The sequence below is a fragment of the Lathyrus oleraceus genome, chromosome 2, assembly GCF_024323335.1.
Source record: "Lathyrus oleraceus cultivar Zhongwan6 chromosome 2, CAAS_Psat_ZW6_1.0, whole genome shotgun sequence".
Lineage (NCBI taxonomy): Eukaryota > Viridiplantae > Streptophyta > Magnoliopsida > Fabales > Fabaceae > Lathyrus > Lathyrus oleraceus.
In genome coordinates this window covers 43,090,716-43,111,774 of record NC_066580.1, presented here as the reverse complement: position 1 = coordinate 43,111,774, position 21,059 = coordinate 43,090,716, and the positions used below count along the sequence as shown (strand labels likewise).

The window sequence follows — 21,059 nt, the reverse complement described above, 5'->3', positions numbered from 1 at the left end:
GACGCTAGGGCTTGGCTGATCTTCCCATAGTAGGAAGTATCCATCTCAAAGCGCTTTGCTTCCAGGGCATGTCGCTTGTCTTGATCTTCCATCTTCACTCTAATCTCCTGATTAGCCATCTGAATCCGAGCAACACTCATCTCCAATTCAGCTTTCTCTGCCTGCAGCTGATCTCTGGCTCTCTTCATCTCGAGGAATTCTTCCATACTGACAGAAGAACGCGGACCCTCAATCATAGGACACCAAGGATCACCTCCCGGAAATGGCAAATGTGTGATCTCGATCCTCTTCCGAAGCCAATCATCAAATAGAGGAAAATACCGGCTGTTAACCTTGCCATAAGGAACTTTGCCCTTTCTCTGGATGTCACACCACTCATCCAATACTTGCCTCAGCTTGGCCTGATTGCCCTCAATCGGGAAGTAGAAAGACTCCTGAATCTCTCGACTGAGAGGAGGACCCTCCACAGCAAACCCCATCTGTCTCCTGAGAAGCACCGGGTTGTAATTGATGCAACCCTGAACTCCCACAAGAGGCACATTGGGAAGACTCCCACAACTGCATACGAAATCCCGTCCGGCCATACCATTATGAGTCCAAGCTATATCAGCAGCCCGCAAACCCATCAACCTGACTGACCACTTGACCGTGGGATCTAGAAAAGCAAAAGCACCTCGGGAAGGCAAATACCCCATAAACAATCTGAATAGCATCTGAGCACAACATCGGATCAAGCCACCACGCCTCTTCTCGTTCCTGTTATGAACCGAGTAATAGACATCTCCGATCAGAGTAGGAATAGGGTTCCTCTGTATGAACAATCTGATAGCATTATGGTCCATGAAGCTCTTCTGATTAGGAAACAGGATGACACCATAAATGCTCACAGCAATCAAAGCACAGACCGTCTTCCAATTACCCACAACAGCATATTCCTTGGCTTTAGCTCCCAAGAAACTCAAATGAAAACCCGGTAATTTTCCTTTCTCCTTCAAACCTTCCTCGGTCATCTCCGGACTCAAATAAAGAGCACGGGAAATCCCAAGGATGTCAGGCTCTCTCTGAATGACACATAAAGGAATCTGATCTCGGATCTGCATACCCAACATGCTGGCATAGTCCTCCATCAGAGGCCCCAACAAATAGTCCGGGAACACAAAACATCTCAGACCCGGGTCATAGAACTGGAGAAGTGTATGAATGGCGCTTCTATCACTGTCTGTGAGCCTGAAAACCATCTTCAGAATACCACCGTATGCCTCTCTGAACATCCCCACATGGTCGGGCGTAATCAATGCTATCATATCTCTCAGCACACCGATCTCTGGATCGAAGAAACTATAGACAACATCATCCTTCAAACCGGTCCTCATATCTGAGCAAAAAGTCTCTCAACCAGGATCTCGATCAAAAATGTCCCTGCATATGGATAAACATGTGTTAGATGCAGATAAATGCAGAATGTGATGATGCTGATGAATGAATGCAATGCATTGCCATCCTCCAAGTCATCTGAACATCTGTTGCACTGAAACCCTGATCTCTGAACCGATCACAACCATCTGAAGGAAAATGTAACCACAAATCCAACTCAAGGTTCCGAAATAAACGGAAGACAGATACATCATCATCATCATCATCAGACAAACTCTGAGCAGATACCCATAACCATCTCTGAATCGGCCCGGGGAATCCTGAAATAAACGGATCCCCACTGATAAATAACTCGGACAACACTCCGGTGTCTCAGAAATAAATGGCCATAAATCCGACTTATAAATAGGACTCTGATCAACGGAACCAAAAGTCAGCATCAAAGTCACCATCTGAACATGCATCTGTAAGAATCAGCCTCCCCTCACAGGTAAATTCTAATCAGGTCATCCTAAGGCGGATAATAGTCTCGACAATCGGGCAAAGATACTCAACGGGTTTGCCCTTTCGGGTGTGTCGTTGTAGCTCTCTTAAGATCGTCTAAACCAAAGATCCGGGAAATGATCGGTCACCAGAGTCACTAGTTCAGATGAAGTCACTCAACCAAAGTGGATACTCCACAAAGGAAAAGTTCCCCCAAAATAACCTCGTCCGGCTTGTGGTACATCACGTTGCCAAGCACATGTTGACCTAACATGAAGGAGGCAACATGAGACCACACTAATCCTAGGTGTATACTCGGGCCTGGGTTTTAGCCCCACTCAGAACACCCACCCCAAACAGAGGAACCACCTGCACAGAGGACGGCAACATGATAGTATGAATGAATGCAAATATTTATGCAAATATATACACAATCAGAATAATAAATGCAATAAATAAAGTGGCACAAGCAACCTAAACTATCCTAGAACGCTAGGAGAGACTCGCTTAGGGAAGATGGACCAACACAGGTCAACATATTGTGGTTCCCCAGCAGAGTCGCCAGCTGTCGCATCCGCGAAAAACAACCTGCGGGCTGAAACAAAACACAACACAGAGCCGCCACCGTGCTTTATTTATCCCAAAGATGGAAAGGAAACGCTCGAAGTAAACCTGGGAAAAGCATGGTCTCGCGACCAAAGAGAATGGGATCGGGAGTCGGTTACGCAAGGGGAAGGTATTAGCACCCCTCACGTCCGTCGTACTCGACGGGATCCACGCTTAAGCGATAGAAAAAGGTTGCTAAAACAAAACATCACACACACACACACTGAAGACAACACAGGTGGAGGAAGAGGGGAGAGGGCTCGCTAGGATATCGCATCCTATGCCTACGTATCTCGTCTGGAACGAGAATCAGAGCTGCCGTAGTTCGGCTCACGCACGCCAAACAAACAAACACACAAGCAGGCAAACATGGAACCTGAATGCCAATCGCTGGACTTACATCAGCTTCCGAACCAAACAAACCCACACTGGAAACCAGATGCCACTGACTGGACTTATACCAGACTCCAAGCACACAGCAAGAGGATACGGAATGCCAATCGCTGGGCTTACATCCATCTCCTACACACGCAAGAAGAAACAAGCAACAAGTTACTAAGGAGTCGGGAACTCGAGCCTAGCAACTGTCAAGCAAACACACACAAACAAAGAAAAAAGAGTTTAAAAACGAAAAGGGTTCCCGGAGAGATCTCGCACGACCTCCTGCCTACGTACCTCATCTGGTATGAGGATCAGGGCGACGTAGTTCCCCTGGACGGGAAAGAAATTCTAACCAGATACAGAGGGAGATACACTACTAGGGAGCTGGACTCGAGCCTAGATGTTATCATGCATATCATCCCTAAGTTATGGTTTCTATCCTAACTTGCACTGGCAGCAAGCTAATCCTAAACAGGCAAAGCAAACAGAGCAAACAATCACAAATAGCACACACTATATCCAAACAGGGGTGGCTCAAACAAGGGTTAGACTGCCAAAGAAAGTCAACTGTATCAGGGTGATGTTAGCTCTTAACCCTGACATTGAGAGTCAGGGTGAAGCCAGATGAAAGGTGAGTGAGGGGTGTGCCTCACAGCTCTTATCCCTGGCCAGGGAGAGCTTCAGACAAAGGAAGTGTGGGTCCAGAAAGTGGGAACCCTTCTACACTTATGACACTGACTCAACTGTACAACTGTACATGGATCTTGGGTTAGGATCCACAAGGCATCAACATGTAATGTGAGCCAAGGGACGACTCAACAGATTAGTAGGAGGTGGATTACACACCTCTTGTGTCTGCCAATTGCCTTAACAAAGGTCTTTTCCTGCTTGGGGACAAATATAAACAATCACAGGCATTGCCTCTTAAGGAGGACTTCAGACAGGTGCCTGGCCAAGTAACAGGCCAGGTCTTCCAGACTACATGGAGAAAAGAAATTCTACCTCAATTGGTTTATACAACCAAGCAGCAGCACAAGCAAGTTCTCAAGGGAACTGTTAGCAACTAATGTACCTGAAATCAATCAAATACAATCAGTATACCAATCACAAAATCAAAACAAACAGCATAAGAACCAACAGTCAACACAATCAATCACATGTGCAAAGCACAAGCCCAAAGCAAGTGAGCTAAGCACCCTACAAAACAAACAAGTTAGTTCACAACAAGCAACCAAACTCAATCAACTTGCATTAATCTCCTTAAAGCATTTGCTTCTTAACCTGAAAAGCCAAACTCAAATATGAGAACCAAGACCACTAGGGCAAGCCTAGGGTCAAAATGAGATCAAAAATCCAAAACAGCAAGTGAAAATTATCCAAAATTACAATCAAACAATCAAGAAACCAACCCAAGTGATTCCACATTCATATCATTCATCATTATCATTTCATGAAGGAAAAGGCATCAAACATGCAAATTGGAACCTCAAAGGACCAAACAGAATGATCACAATCAAATCAATATCAAAACATTTCAATAAATCCTCAAAAAATTCATGATCAAACAGCATCCATTACATGTCAATCATACCAAATTTCAGCTCATTTGGATCAAGGGAAGTAGGTCAATGAAATTCAGAAAGTCAGCACAAATTCAAGCAAGCTCATACATGGCATCAAAACAAGCATCAACTTCAACCAACCATAAAACAGAGACAACACATGATAAATGAATGGGACTAAAACCATGATGTACTTCAAAATGTCTTCAATCACTGCACAAAATTTCACATCCATCCAATTAATAACCAGAATTTCACAAATCAAATGGAAACATGTCTCACAAATGGTCAACAAATGACTAAACAGCAAATAAAATCCCAATCAAATAGGAAATGGATTCAAAAATTCCAGAAAAATTCACATGTATTCTCAAGATCCATATGCTCAATCATGCAAAAATTCAGCTCAATCCAAGGTCCACAAGCATGGTAAGAAAAATCCAGAAGTTGCACTAAGCATGGCATGGCACAAAATGTAACACATGCAAAGATCATGTCATAACTCTCAATCAAGGAATCCAAAAATTACAAACTATACACCAAAATCACCAGGAAAGAGTCTAGATCATGCACAAAAGATTTCATGAATTTCTAATGAATCATCAAGATTTTATGATCAAAATGGTGAGCATGGTGCACAAAATACACATTCAAACAATCCCTAGGCATTTAATTTTTCCACACGTGCACAATATGATTAAAAATAACCAAAAAAATCCAGCACATCACAAGTAGAATGGCACAAAAAATTTCATCAAATTTGGATCAAAATTGAAAGAGTTATGAATTTTTGAAGATTGATGATCAAAATGAAATAAAATTTGAAAAGGAGATGAAATAATGAATTAAAATGCTGATAATGGCACTTTTGTAAATAAGAAGCAGCGAGAGTGAAACGCCGCGTTTCATTTTTACACGGTGTCCACACGTGAATGGTTGGAAGCCACGGGAAACAGGAATTCAAACACAAGGCCAGGAAATATGGATCAAACGCGTTTCTGAATGCGTTCTTCATCATGTTCATCAAGTCATCATTCCAGAAAATTCATCAAGAACAAACATGCACGAAAATGGACAAATCATATATCACTGCACTCGTCTAATCACGTACATCAACAATATCCACATGCTTTCATCTAATTCTCATCATGCTAAGCAAATCGATCAAAAGAAATTTTCACCTCAAAGCTTTAATTCCAGATTTCTCACTCAATTCTTAATGAAAATCAATTCTACAAGTTGCATGCTACTCTATGAACTTAGATCTACACGAACCATATCATGATTTTAGCAATTGTTGAAATCGAATTCTAACCTTTGAAGCAATGCAGATTGGAAATCGTGAGTTTCAAGGTCCAAAAGCTGAAAACAGATGATGCTTGATGCTTAGGAAGGTGATTGAAACAAGTAGTTAAGCTCCAGCGCGCTCCAGATTCAAGAATCCTCAAACTGCCATGGATGTTATTGGATGCAACAGTTCCAATTCCTCAATGTTTTTGCCAAGATCTTGCTTAACAGTTCTTCACAAGTGCCTGTAGACGATAGATCATACAAAAACAAGCAAGATAGATGATGAATTTCAATGAAAATGATGGAAAAAGTGTGAAAAAGTTTGAAGAAAATTGAGAGAATTTGATGAGTTTTCTGTTAGATCTGAGAAAGTGAATTGTGATTATGCATTTTCTGTTATGATTAATGCTTTATACCATGTGCTAATCAACTTGCTAATCAAGATTAGGCAAATCCAAGTGAATTAGCAAAGTGCAATTTTCATGTGTTTTGGCCAAATTGTCCTTTTCTAATTCAGCCAATGTAACAGTGCCAATGCAGTTCAAGCAAGTCATATTTGATGTTTATGATGTGTAGGAATTGGTTTGGTGTGCAAATGCCTTGTATTTTTGAAATTGACCTTTTTTTCCCACCAATTTTTAAATGGTTCACTTGAAAAAATGACCTTTTTATGTGAAGGTTTTCAATGAAATGTGATGATGCAATGTGATAGTACATGTCAAATGTGGTTTGCTCAAAGAAAGATCACCCAATTTGGCCATTCCATTCAAAAGTTATGCCACTTTGAATTTCAACATTTTCTGAAAATGATTTGATCATAATTTGTCAACCACACATGAGAAATTCATGTTCTTGGACTTTTTGGAAAGGTGAGAGCAATATCTACAACTTCCATGTTGAACAAAATTTCATTTGAAGCATTTTTGGACACATAATTTTGAGGTGAAAAACTTTCCATTTTTGGCAGTTTCCAATTACAGGTCACCTGCTATTTTTGGAAACTTTTCATCTGACTTTATTTTCTTCATTCTTGATGTTTGAAATGCCAAATGAAACTTGTTTAGACATGAATGAAGTGTATCTAACCCTATCCAACCTCCAAATCCATCATCTTAGGCACAGTTGACCACAACTGACTTTTCTGGCTGATAGATGAATCTGGCTATGCACTGATCAACTTGAGCCTCAAACTCCTGATGAAATGGCTCAATGATGAAACCCTAGCTTCCATAAGCTCAATATAATCACATGATGATCCCCATATCCATTGAAAACCCCATCTTCTTGCCAAGCCCTGACTGGCCCAATGCAGATGATTCAACTGATTAGGGTTGACCAGTGGTCAAAACCCTAATCCCAAAGTATCTGATCAATCTCTTGGATGATATCAATACCATGATGATGATGATGTATCCTTGCAACCAAGATGAAGCTCAACCCCCTTGAGAATCAAGAAACCCTAATTTGTACCACACATCCTCAGATGATTAATGATCAATTCAATCAATGAAACCCTCAGGCTTGCATACATCAACCTTTTATCTTCTGACCAAGACTTAGGAGGATGACTTGCTCAATGTAGCCACATGATATGCGACATGCTAATGACTAATGACCTAAGAAATGCAATGCAATATGTCAAGCTAGTCCCAAGAGAGGAGGGCAAATTTTGAGGTGTTACAGGGGGTGGTACCTGGAAGACACTATAATGCTCAAGTCAATAATTGATCAGGATAAGGAATGAAGTATTTAGGTTTCAAGAATTTGTACATTGTCTTAGTGTTTGTTGTTCCTTTTATAAGAGTCTCATGAAGGTTTATGTAGGTTATTATCCTTTAGCTTTAATCAAGACTGTTTATAGTGTCAAATGTCATGGTTTGAATCCTTCTATGACCAAACGGTTTTGCCTTCATTTAAAGCTTGGATCGAGTTTTTTTAGAACAAGTCTATGCCTGTTCACAATCCTAGAACCCTCTGCTTAGTGGAAATTTTATGGCGTCATTGGTCTGACATCATCCTTATATGTATCTCAGCCTCTTTGGCGTATATGATTTTTTTTCTTATAGGGTCTAGATCAACTTAAATCATATGTGACCTAAAAATCTATATATTATTACACTAACAGGCCGACTTCACCCCTTCCTTGGTCCAGGTAAGAACACTTGACCCCTATGCTCGACCATATAGAGTTGGGTTTGGGCTTGTAGTTTATTGTAGTTAGGATTGCGGTGGAGTTTCCCTTATCTTCTCTCTATTTTCTCCCTTTATTTTTTAGGTATCATTAAGCCTTTCTCTTAATGGTTCGTATGACTCCTTGATCTCTTTATCTTAAGGCGTTTTTAGTATGTCAATTTAGGGTTAATAGCATGATGGGTTATCCATAGGTACCTTATGATGAGTTTCCATAAACTACCTTTGCCATCATGACCTTGACAATGCCTTTGGCCACATGTGCCTCATCAGTTGGTTGATGTTCAATTTTCCATTACTTTATACTCAAAAAGTTTGAGTTTTCTCCATTTTTTCCTCTTCCTATGAGTATAAATACTTCATAGAGTTAATTCTTCGAGTCTTTCCTCTTTGATGTCATTCAACTATTTATTGTTATCACTTCAAGCCGCTCATGTCATCTTCCACAACTGTATTAAAATTATTCTTAACTTACTTCTCCTTCGATTAGTAAGTTCATTTTTTTTTCGTATTATCTATATTTCATTGCCTATATCCATCGTAGTGTGGTGGTAATTTTCTAGGAGTGATGATGAGTGTGCGAGATTGTTCCATTTGCTTCTCATCTTTTCTTTGTGTATCTAGGTGAAATATTTCATGTTATCAAATACACACTCGACCATGTTCTAAATGAGTAGGCATACACCTTCTTGCCATTGGTAAATGATACATACTTAGGAATTCCTTCAGTATACTCTTATTTGATAGAATTGAAAAATTATGATGTTGTTAATGAAGTATGGGGTCCTTCTAGTACTTGGAAGATTACTAACCCCTATTTGACTACTAAAATATGTCAAAATTTCCCTCATCTAACTTTTCCCATGTTTGATGCGGTTTTTTGAAAAAATGGGTCTTTTCTTTCCTTTCACCCTTTTTGATTGAGAGGTTCTTCGATATTTGGTCTTGGGTTCTTCACAATCGCATCCTAATTGTTGGGCATTTGTGTGATATTTTCAATATCTATGTTTATCTGGACCAAGAGGTTTCTGTTAAAGAATATTTTTCATATCTTCATAGTTGGTTGGAAGGTTCGTATTCTCCCTCTGACTTGGTTTATTTTAAATAGATCCCTCAAATTGTTTGGCGCACTTACTGAATCTTTAAAGAATTTCTAATTCTGCTATATGCTGATGGATCCATTTACAGTTGAAGATCATTCTAATATATGTGGTTTTGGATAAGGATATTCAAATGTGAATGCAATCTTGAGTTTCCTATGTGTTGGAGCCATGATATTTACGGTTGAGGGAAAACACACCTTACCTTTAAATTCTTAGATCTTTCTTGAAATGAGAGGAAAATTCTTATTTACCTTATGAATTATGTTAGTGGATTTAGACATGTCTCCTTTTGTGATTATAAGTATAAGACTTACGAAATGAGGGACCGATATGTGGCTACTCAACCACTAGTTTTGACCACGGATTAGAAAAAAGATAAGAGCTTGATGTTCTGTTTATCGATCCCCTTATCTTTCACATGTTTATTATTACTCTGCTGAAGTTTTGAAGTATTTTTGTTCTTCTTCTAACAGATCTTATACCTTATATAGATCAAATCAAATATCATATTATGTCTCGGGCTTAAGTTGGAGCAAAAATTGGTGAAATTAGATATCTTTGTGAGAATTTGACTTTTGGTGATACGGAAATTCCCTTCTCGGTAGTTGCGAATGAAACACCTTTTCCTTCTTCAGTTGAATCCTTTTTTTTAAAATTAGGAAAAGAGCCATTATTTATGGTTATGAGAAAGGAAAAACTTGTCTATGTGTTTGCTAGGTCCTTCTTGACTTCCATAGAAAATCTTGGAATGATCCTTAACACATATCATAAGACTTATATAAATTTAAGGGCTTCAAACCAACAATAGGTCTTCACGGAATGTATTTTTATCTGGTCAAGGCTTTAAATATGATTAGTTCTATGTGGGGGTGGCAAACGGGCATGTCCGCCCTGTTTAAGCCCGCCCCGCAAAAGCCCACAAAAAAATGGGGCGGGGCGGGGCGATCATAGTTGAGGATGCGGGCCTAAAACTTAGACCTGCCCCGCAAAAAAATGAGGGAGGGGCGGGGAAAGCCCGCGGGCACTGCACTCTTTAAGCCTAAAAATGCAAAAATTTATATCAATACACGTGCCCGCAAAAGCCCGCGAAAAAAACGGGGCGGGGCGGGGCGGACACATTTGAGGGTGAGGGCCTAAATCCTTGGCCCGCCCCGCACAAAAGTGCGGGCAAAACGGGCATGCCCAGCGGGCCGAGCCCGTTTTGCCACCCCTAGTTCTATGCTTAGGATAAACGAAGAATTTTAGGTCAAGGAAGAGAAGGCCCGATCTAAAATTAACACCTTGGAGGAAAATTGTAAGGAAACTTATAAGTGTAGGGACGAGTTGAGAAAGGAGGAAAATACTTTCAATGATGTCAAGGTGGAAGCTAAAAAGACCTTTGTTAATAAAGAAAATGTGTTTTCCTCGCTCCAGGAGAGTCAAGAGTCCCTAAAGAAGAAACTGAAGGAGGTAAGAGAATAGGTGAAGACCATTGTTGGACAGAAGACCGTCTTTGAGTGGGGATATGATGAGGAGAAACTGATCATTCTTGACAATCTATTTACTTCAAGTCAACAAGGGTTGGATGCCATTTTTGGTCAAATTACTTTTTTCAATCCTATTGTCAATCTAAATTTGCAACGCAATTGACTGGACAAGTCGAGTTTAGAGGGGAACTTTGTTTGATACCCCTAACAATTGACACTTGTTTTTCCTTGGACTTTTGATCACAATCTTTTGTTGTAATCTTCAACAAGTATTGTGGGATGTCCATATTTTTATTTTAATATGTTTACATTATTATCTCCATTTGTTTGTTTTAAATCTGCATATGTACTTGTGACGATCTTCTCTATGAGCTCAGTCAGAAGCTCTTTAGATAAGTTTGTCCATCTTTCCAAGTTATACATCACCAACTTAAAATTATTCATATAAAATGAAAAAAACAAATTAAATCTAACAACACACTATTTTTCAATAGCATTAAACTTAAACTCCATAACACGTGAAATTAGAAAATACCTTGTCATCTAAATTCTTCGAGTATATTTTTATTATGTAATTTTCTTTTTACCATTTTAAAAAAATAACAATGAGGACACACTAGAGATAAAATTAAAGGTGAGAAAGACATGTTTTAATTCCAGCAAGAAAAATTAAATGACAGGACCCTACTTAAACTTAGGACCATAGCAATGGTACTCCTACAACATAACTAAGCATGCAAAACATCTTTTGTATACTTATTCCTAAGACCTTATGAAAAACACTCTATACCTCAAACACAATGTCCACAAAACTTCTATCTTTTCATTTCATTCTCATCATGTTTTTCTCTTCACTTTTAAGTCTCTCTACCATCCAAGTTTATGGCATTTTCATTTTTTCTACCTTTGCTTTTGCTTCCACTAATGCTACACAACATCAAGGTAGTGAAGAAGCACTAGCACTATTAAATTGGAAAACCAACCTTGACATCCAAAGCCAAGCTTCATTATCTTCTTGGACAACCCTTTCAAGTCCTTGCAAATGGGAAGGAATTACTTGTGATGAAAAAACCAAATTTGTGACAGTTATAAATGTTACAAACTTTGGTCTTAAAGGTACTCTTTCAAGTCTCAACTTCTCATCATTTCCTATGCTTCAAACTTTGGATATAAGTAACAACTCATTTCATGGAAATATTCCACATCAAATTGGTAACTTGTCAAAAATTTCTAAACTAAAAATGAATCATAATCTTTTCAATGGTTCCATTCCTTCAACAGTTGGAATGTTGATGAATCTTGTTGACCTTGATTTATCAGCTAATTATCTCTCGGGCGAAATCCCTTCATTAAAAAACTTGAAGAACTTAGAAAAACTTGTTCTATACGGAAACTCTCTTTCTGGACAGATTCCTATTGAGTTAGGCGCAATCTCATCTCTTCGAACTATCAAATTGTTGAAGAACAATTTTTCCGGTCAAATTCCATTTTCCATAGGAAACTTGGCGAATTTGAGGACACTTCAGCTTAGTGAGAATCATCTTCATGGATCAATTCCTTCATCTATTGGAAACTTGACAAACCTCATTGAATTGTCATTTTCGGATAACCAACTTTCTGGATCAATTCCTTCTTCAATGGGAAACTTGATCAATCTAGAAAGACTTGCTTTTTCACAAAATCATCTTTCTGGTCCTATTCCTTCTACATTTGGAAATTTGACCAAACTAACCTTTCTATTACTTTACAATAACAAACTCAATGGTAGCATTACAGAATCAATGAAAAATATTACCAATTTGCAAAGTTTACAGCTAAGTTCAAATAATTTCACTGGCCAAATTCCACATGAAATTTGCCTTGGTGGTTCCCTGAGAAATTTTTCTGCTAATCACAATCATTTCAGTGGTTTTGTTCCAAGAAGCTTGAAGAATTGCTCGACCCTTCTTAGACTTAACCTCGCGGAAAATATGTTTGTTGGAAATATTTCACATGATTTTGGTGTTTATCCATATTTGAGCTTCATTGATTTGAGTCACAATCAGTTTTACGGAGAAATTTCGCCGAATTTGGTGAAAAGTCGTAATCTAATTGGCCTAACGATCTTGAATAACAAGTTATCTGGTACTATACCTCCAGAATTCGGTCAAGCATCTCGGTTACAGTTGCTTCAACTCTCTTCAAATCATCTAACAGGAAAAATTCCTAAAGAGCTTTGTAACTTGACTTCATTGTTTCAACTCTCCATGAGTAACAATGAACTTTCTGGAAAGATTCCTGCAGAAATAGGATCCATGCAAGGACTTAGCATCTTGAATCTTGCAGCAAATAAACTAAGTGGCTCAATTCCAAAGCAAATTGGAAAGCTTCTCAAATTAGTTCAACTGAATTTGAGCAATAATGAGTTCATGGAAACCATTCCACTTGAATTTAACAGGTTGCAATCTCTTGAAAATCTTGATCTTGGTGGAAATTCGTTAAACGGAGAAATACCAGAATCACTTGGAAAGTTGCAAAGGTTGAACACATTGAACCTCTCTCACAATAATCTCTATGGAATCGTTCCATCTAATTTTGAGTATTTGATAAGCTTGACAATTGTTGACATATCTTATAACAAATTAGACGGTTCGATTCCTAACAATCAGGCATTTCTTAACGCACCGTTTGAATCATTGAGAAACAATAAAGGCTTGTGTGGTAATGCTTCAGGCTTAGATCCCTGCATAAATGGTAAACACAAAAGTGTGGTATTGTCACTATTTGTTACTTTGAGTATTCTATTTGTTTTTGTGTTCTTGTTTAGTGGTTCTTTGTATATTCATTTGAAAAATGCAAGAACAATTCAAAAGAAAACAAGAGAAGAACAAGAACAAGCTCAAGATGTCTTTTCCATATGGAGTTATGATGGAAAAATGGTTTACGAAAATATCATTGAAGCAACCGAGGATTTCGATGAGAAATATCTAATTGGTGAAGGTGGTTCTGGTTCGGTTTACAAGGCTAATTTACCCTCAAGACAAGTTGTTGCTGTGAAAAAACTTCATGCTGAAGTTGACAGTGAAATGCATAACTTCAATGCTTTTACGAACGAGGTTAAAGCGTTGACACAAATCAAACATCGTAACATTGTGAAGTTACATGGATTTTGCTCGCATACGCGCCACTCTTTTGTGGTTTACGAGTTCCTTGAAGGAGGGAGCTTGGATAATGTGTTGAGAAATGATACACAGGTAACAATGTTTGATTGGAAAAAGAGAGTGAATGTTGTTAAGGGTGTAACAAATGCTCTTTATCATATGCATCATGGTTGCTTTCCGCCTATTGTTCATCGCGACATATCGAGCAAAAATGTTCTTTTAGATTTGGATTATGCAGCTTATATCTCAGACTTTGGAACAGCTAAGATTCTGAATCTTGATTCGCATAACTCAACAACATTTGCAGGCACTTATGGTTATGCAGCGCCAGGTTAGGCCCTTCTTTTTTAATCGAATAAGAACTATTTGATAAGGATTATTCTCTCACGAGTTTGTATCGTTTTTTTATATACTGCTTCAAGCGTCCTTAGTTTAACCGGTAATTTTATCAAAAACTTCAAATTCAACTCTTTGTATCCTTTATTTTATTGCAGAGCTTGCATATACGAATGCAGTGAATGAGAAATGTGATGTGTTTAGTTTCGGAGTGCTATGTTTGGAAATAATAATGGGAAAGCATCCAGGGGATCTCGTTTCGACATTGTTTTCATCATCTGAAGCACCAATAGCTCATGGTTTGCTACTGAAAGATGTATTAGACCAAAGACTTCCTCTTCCAGAAAATTCAATTGCTAAGGATGTGATCTTGGTTGCGAAATTGGCGTTTGCTTGCTTGACTGAAAATCCACGTTCTCGACCAAGTATGAAACAAGCGTACAACATGTTTGTGAGGCCAAAATTACATTCAATGGAGACATTCCGCATCATCACACTTGGCCAACTTTTGAATTAGCGAACTAATGAACTTTGGTTTACTTGTGTTGCAAGCTTCTGTCTTTGCTTTTTTTTTGTGCTGTTAAGAATGTGTTTGTGAGTTTCTGTAGGCTAGTTTTGAGCTATTAATTGCCTAAGAAAATAAGATTTATATCTTCTGTGTTATAACTATTAAGAGTGGATTTGAGTCAGCTGAGGCGCCACGACACGACCATATTTGTCGACCTTTACCACCATTGCAGCGGAGGAAAACCTGAGGATCCCGAATGATTATCTTCTGAAACCATGTTAGAATGAGGAAGATTTGGTTCACTCAGTTGATAGAATTGTTAAAGTGTTATGATTCTATTCTTTCATTTTTCAAAATCTGAATCAACCTTTGAGTTAGTTACAATAGTTGTTATAAGCTCTATGATTCATTTCTCATTGTAATGTTTGGATTAAAATCGGAACGGAATAATATATAAGAGTTGCAAATATCTAATGATTCAAAAGATGTTTCTCTTTATCCAGTGACACGATTTTATCTATAAATAGAGATAATTTGGAAACTGAAAATATACACGAAAATACATGTTTTCAAGAATCAAAAGTTATAGCTAAGTCATTCTTTTATTTTTCTAATGCACGAGAATAAATTAGAGAACTTTATTCTGTAAAATATCGTTGATTGATATACTTAATATGAATCTGTGATTCATGTTAAGATTTCCAAAGTATCCTGAACGAGATTCGTCAGATTACCCATTTGCATCCAATTTAACTAAATTGGTGGAGTCGAATCGAACTTAAAGTTCAGTGTAAATACACGCTTTGAAATTTATTTTGTGCAATTTTCATCGTAACATCTTCATCTTCTTATTATTCAAGTTTTGCAGCTTTGATATCTTCTATGTAATAACTATTGATATCTTCTTTATTTTGAAATTTATTTTGTGCAATTTTCATCATACCATCTTCATCTTCATCTTCATCTTCTCAAAATCGAAAATCTAACAATCTTTAGCTTTGATTTTCGATTTTGATTCATACTTTATTTATAATTAATATTAAAGTATGCAACTTTAAAGAAAATAATAACAACTTTCAATAATGATGAAATTTTAAAATTGTAGAATTTTAATTTATAATTTTTTGTGATCAAAACTTTGATCGAAAGATACATATACATCTTTGTTTATTCATATCTATGGTGAAAGGTACATAATTATTTTAAATAAATATATGTTATACGGGATTCTAAATCTTTGTTAAATATGTTGAAAATAATTTATATTTATGTCAAGTTTAACACGTGCAATAAAATTATGTAAGCATGATTTATAAATTATTCAAGTACATGACTTTGAATATATAAGAATGTATTTGGTTTATGGTTTATCCAAGAATGTAAAAGACATATTCAATATTAGAGTAATGTTATTTTTACACCATAATGTTGATCCATACTTAAACCAAACAGTGTTTACCGTATTTATATGGTGAACAATATTTTTTTTAAATAAAATTATATTAAAATTTTATTTTAAATAAAAAAATATTTATAAAAATATTTTTTTAAAAATTAATTTTATAACAAAAATATAATATTTTTTATTAACCAATTTTATTATTGCATTAACCACAAAAGTATATGTTATTAATCGATTATTTTTCTGATAGCTTATTAACCAATTTCACAACTTCATTAATTAATAAAATACATAATATTAACCAAGTTCTGAAATTAATTTATAATTTAATTAATAAATTTTAAAAATTAAAAACTATAAATAGTAAAATAAAATAGGTCACCATTATAAATTAATGTCAGAATTTGGTTAATATTATGTATTTTATTGGTTAATAAAATAATTAATTGGTTAATAAACTATCAGAAAAATATGTGATTAATAACATATATTTTTGTGGTTAATACAATAATACAATTGGTTAATAAAAAATATTATATTTTTGTTATAAAATTAATTTTAAAAAATATTTTTTTTAAATATTTTTTTATTTAATAAATTTTTTTAACATTATTTTATTTAAAAAACACTGTTTAATTAATGGTGTAGGATGTTGGTGTAAGAATAGCATTACTCTAATTATTATTCTTTGGTGTAAGTATTTTATTTTAATTAATAATAGGATGAAATGATTTAGTATAAAATTAAATTTAAAAAATCATGAACTTGAATTAATGGTGTATATATTGGTAACATAAAATGATGCAAGTATAATGTTAAAAATATCAAGGACATGTTTAAATTGTATTTTAATTTGTGAAAAAATTTATTAAACTTAAAATGATTTATCTGATATCATATGTGTATCATAATATGAAAATATTATTTCTAGTTCGTATTGATATCAAAAGTAATTTTGGTATATTTTAGATTATCGTAATTTGATAAATATTTATGAAGAAAATTTATAGAAAATACTATTGATGTGAATTCATTGTTTATTTTGTATTGTGATTATCATTTGGATATACCATAAAACATTGTTAAATATGAAACATGAATTTATCATATAGAATTTGTTATGCATATATTAGTTATGCAAGAAAATTATTTATTTTAAAAGAATAGAAATGAATTCTATGGTGTTGTATTTATATGGAGTTTATAAATTATATGTTTGAACTAACTTCATGAAATAAAAGTTAGTCATGACAAATTTGTTTGATCGTGGTTGTCGATTGCTATAAATATTTAATGTATTAAATATATTTCAGATGCATTTAAGTGGAAGTAAAATCTCAAACACAAAAAACATTAGCAAATGAAGAATGACATAAAATTTGTGTATTATGACAAAATGAATGATAAAAGTATCATGATGGTAGTTTATCGAAACTATCAAGAATATATAATAGATATTGTACTCCCTCCGTCCCATATTATAAGCAAATTTCACCTTTTTAGATTCATTAAATAATTAATGTATCTGATCTATATAATAAACCAGATACATTAATTATTTAATGAATCTAGAAAGGTGAAATTTGCTTATAATATGGGACGGAGGGAGTATATGATAATTGTGCTAATATGACAAAAGTGATATGATTGGATGAAAGATGGTAAATACTATCAAGAGTAAATAGAGTAATCATATGCATGATTAGTTGAAAAATTGAATATTAAGAATTTATTAAAGTTTGGAAAAATCTTGCAATTCTTTGATGAAAGAATTGACAAAGATATGATGTTGTTGGATATAATTGAATCCAATGAAGACATCATTAGGGATGTGGAACAAGCCTATATCTAATTAATCATCAATACTGATAACTCAACTCACACTTGATTAACGTTAAATCTTGAGTTCAATGATGAAAGTACACTATTAGAGTGATTGAAGTGTTTAATGATAAATACATCCCAAGGGATAAAAGTACTTGGACCATAAGAATCAGTATGATAGGATGAAGTTTTCTTCTTTATACAGATATAACATATGTTTGCTGGAATGCATAATTATGGGTGCATTTCTGATATAGTTCATCTATATGAGAATGAAGTGGTGCTGCTTCATAGAGTTCAAGGGCTTGACTCTTAAATTTTCATGAAAAGGATATGAGACACGAGGTCTTATTTAATGTGTCATATTGATAATTTGATCAATAATATCGAGATTTCATGTATGAGTTATGCACGCTTGTTCTAATAAATAATTGGTTTAAAGCTTGTAATCTATTCGGGGATGAGTGAAAACTTAACTTATTAAGTATTGGTTTAAATCGTAAGATACCTTTATCTGAAACCAAGAAATTTCTCGAATAATGGATTTAGATATATTTTGAAAATGATGGGGGATTGTTGGAGAAATTTCCAAAATATTTAATTGATAAATAATAATGATTAAATTGATTTCAATAATAATTTTAATTATAAATAGTTATGTGGTGAACTGATTAAGGCCAATATCAAACACAAGACCTACCGATAATAGGCACATGGATGCAAACGGTTACCACTAGACCATTGTAACATTTGGATTAAAATTTGAACGTAATAATATATAACAATTGCAAATATCTAATGATTCAAAAGATGTTTCTCTTCATCAAGTGACACGATTTTACCTATAAATAGAGATAGTGTGTAAACTGAAAATATACACAAAAATACATGTTTTCAAGAGGAAAAAATTATATCTAAGTCATTATTTAATTTTTCTAGTGCACGAGAATAAATTAGAGAACTTTATTCTGTAAAATATTGTTGGTTGATATGCTTAATGAGAATGTGCGATTCATGTTAAGGTTTCCAAAGTATTTCGAAGGGGATGCGTCGGATTACCCATTTGCATTCAATTTGTCTAAATTGGTGGAGGAGAATCGAACTTAAAGCTTAGTGTAAACACACGCTTTGGAATTTATTTTGTGCAACTTTCATCATAACATCATCTTCTTCTTATTCAAGTTTTACAACAGACCCCCAACATAAGATCTAACATTTGTGTTGTAATGAAAGACGTTGAAACAAGTTTGGTTCTACATATACTATCCGTGATTTTCTATGATAACAAAGTATAAAAAACAATTTTGTACTCTAATAGTTTGTTGAGTGAGCAGAATCTGAACAAGTCAGAAGCTAGTTAAAGCAGACTCTGAACAAGCTTGATATTGTATAAAGCAGAATATGAACAAGTCAAAGGCTAGACAAAGATGACTCTGAACAAGTTGAATCCTTAATAGAGAAAAATTTGAAAAAGTCATACGCTGAACAAAAAAAACAATGGACTTTGGACAAAGAGAGACTCTTGACTCTGATATAGAGACTCTGGACTCTGGACTCTAGACATCATCAGATTTTAAACCAAAGTGATAATACGAATAAGTATTATACTTAAAGTAACTCTGGATATCCCAGTCAACGCTTCTGAAGTAAACAACCTAGATGTACTCTGATACATTCAAGCCTCATGTTCAATAGACTATGAAGTCTATTCTCAAGGCTATGAACTCTGATCATGCTTCAAAATTGTCATATACCAAGCCAATGACTTAGAGAAAATGAATGGATGAATATTCTAATAATATAATACAAGTTAAGCTGCAAAATCAAAAAGACTGTACTACAAACGGTTATAAAATATTTTCTCTCCACTATCCACGATTTACGGTTGAACCTCGTACCAACTATTATAGTTGTTAATTTGATGAAGTTTCTAATTATATCATTGTCATACGGTGAACTGACTTTGTGTGTTTTTGCTTTGGAAAGCAAATGTCGCGGATAGCAAGAGTCGCCACCGACTTTTCTTTTATCCAATAAGGAAAGGTGGAAAAGAACAGGAAAGACCTTAATTAGATTTTGGGTTCGGGAGGTACATTATACAAAGGGAAGGTGTTAGCACCCTTTGTATCCATGGTTATCCATGGGCTCTTAATTGCTTGATCACTTATGTTATTTTTCTTGTCTGAAAAGTGTTTGTGAACTGCTTAGAAAATGTTTTGAAAAGAGAGTTTAACTTTGTAATGATTCTTATACGAATGTATACAAAGTGTTTATCTCGTTTAATTTTGAAAGCGGTTTAGAAAAATATAACTTGGCAATGATTCTAGTACGAATGTATACCAAGTGGTGATTTTCTAATAGATGTTTTGAAAAGTGTGAGGTGTGAAAAGTATTTTAAAATTGTGAGTCAGCATTTAAGAGTTATACCTATCCAAGGTCTTTATGGGCATTTCCTATCCTTATGAGGGTAAAACTGTCCTTACTATTGAGAAGCAAGTAGTTTTATCCTTTGGATGTAAAAGGGTCATCGTAGGGTCATCGATTGGTCATTGAAGGCAACATTTGTAAGGATACCTTAGCATTCGAAGGGACGATCATCATTTAACCGTAGGCTACAACGAAGGGTCATCGAGGGACAAAATCATATATTCGCAGGCAACATCCGAGTGACAATGATTTATTTTATAGGGACATGATGATTTAATCGAAGGGTCTTTGCTAAGTGTATCTCCACATTCGCGGGACATGACCATAATACCGTAATATCGTGAGGCAACAAAGAGAGGTCCAAGATCACATATTCAAAGGCAATATTTTATAATCAATTAGTTAGTTGTAATCAATTAGGTAATTAGGGCGAATTTCCACAAGGGTATCCCACAAATAAAGTGGAATATCTAGCAAGCTACCTTCTCGGGAGTATGTGAACCTTTACAAAATTCAGCAAACAGGTCAGAATACCAAGTCAAGGTGCGGTCAAGAGTTGCACCCAACAAAAGGCATCACAACAGAAATAGTGTTAGGTGAATAATATATGATTACAATAAAACATGTCAGATAAGCAAAAATCAGAACGAAAAAACCAGCGACTGTCACGTTCGCTCCTGCCTCGCCTAGCGACGGCTTAGCGAATGCTCGCTACATGCTCGCTTAGCGATGTGCTAGCGAGCGGCTGCGGGTTCTGGTTTTAATAACAGTACAATTCCAAAAAGCTCCAAACCCTATGGCATCCATCATAGAAATTACATGGTTAAACGTTCAAGACATTCATACATACTTAAATTCACATGCAAGACTTAAGATATTTTTATAAATTCAATCATAATGCCACATGCAAATTAAGAACATAAAGCGGTAATGGTAATGCAAACCTGTTTGCAATTGAATTGCAACC

General features: G+C 35.5%; 1 protein-coding gene across 1 annotated transcript; it reads left to right on the top strand.

The window, feature by feature from the left end:
• The first annotated feature begins 11,195 nt into the window (after positions 1 to 11,195).
• On the top strand, positions 11,196 to 14,913 carry LOC127117998 (MDIS1-interacting receptor like kinase 2). The gene is made up of 2 exons (XM_051048129.1): positions 11,196 to 13,926; positions 14,090 to 14,913. The coding sequence occupies exons 1-2, from the start codon at positions 11,256 to 11,258 to the stop codon at positions 14,446 to 14,448; spliced, it is 3,030 nt and encodes a 1,009-aa protein (XP_050904086.1). The 5' UTR covers positions 11,196 to 11,255; the 3' UTR covers positions 14,449 to 14,913.
• The last annotated feature ends 6,146 nt before the right edge of the window (positions 14,914 to 21,059 follow it).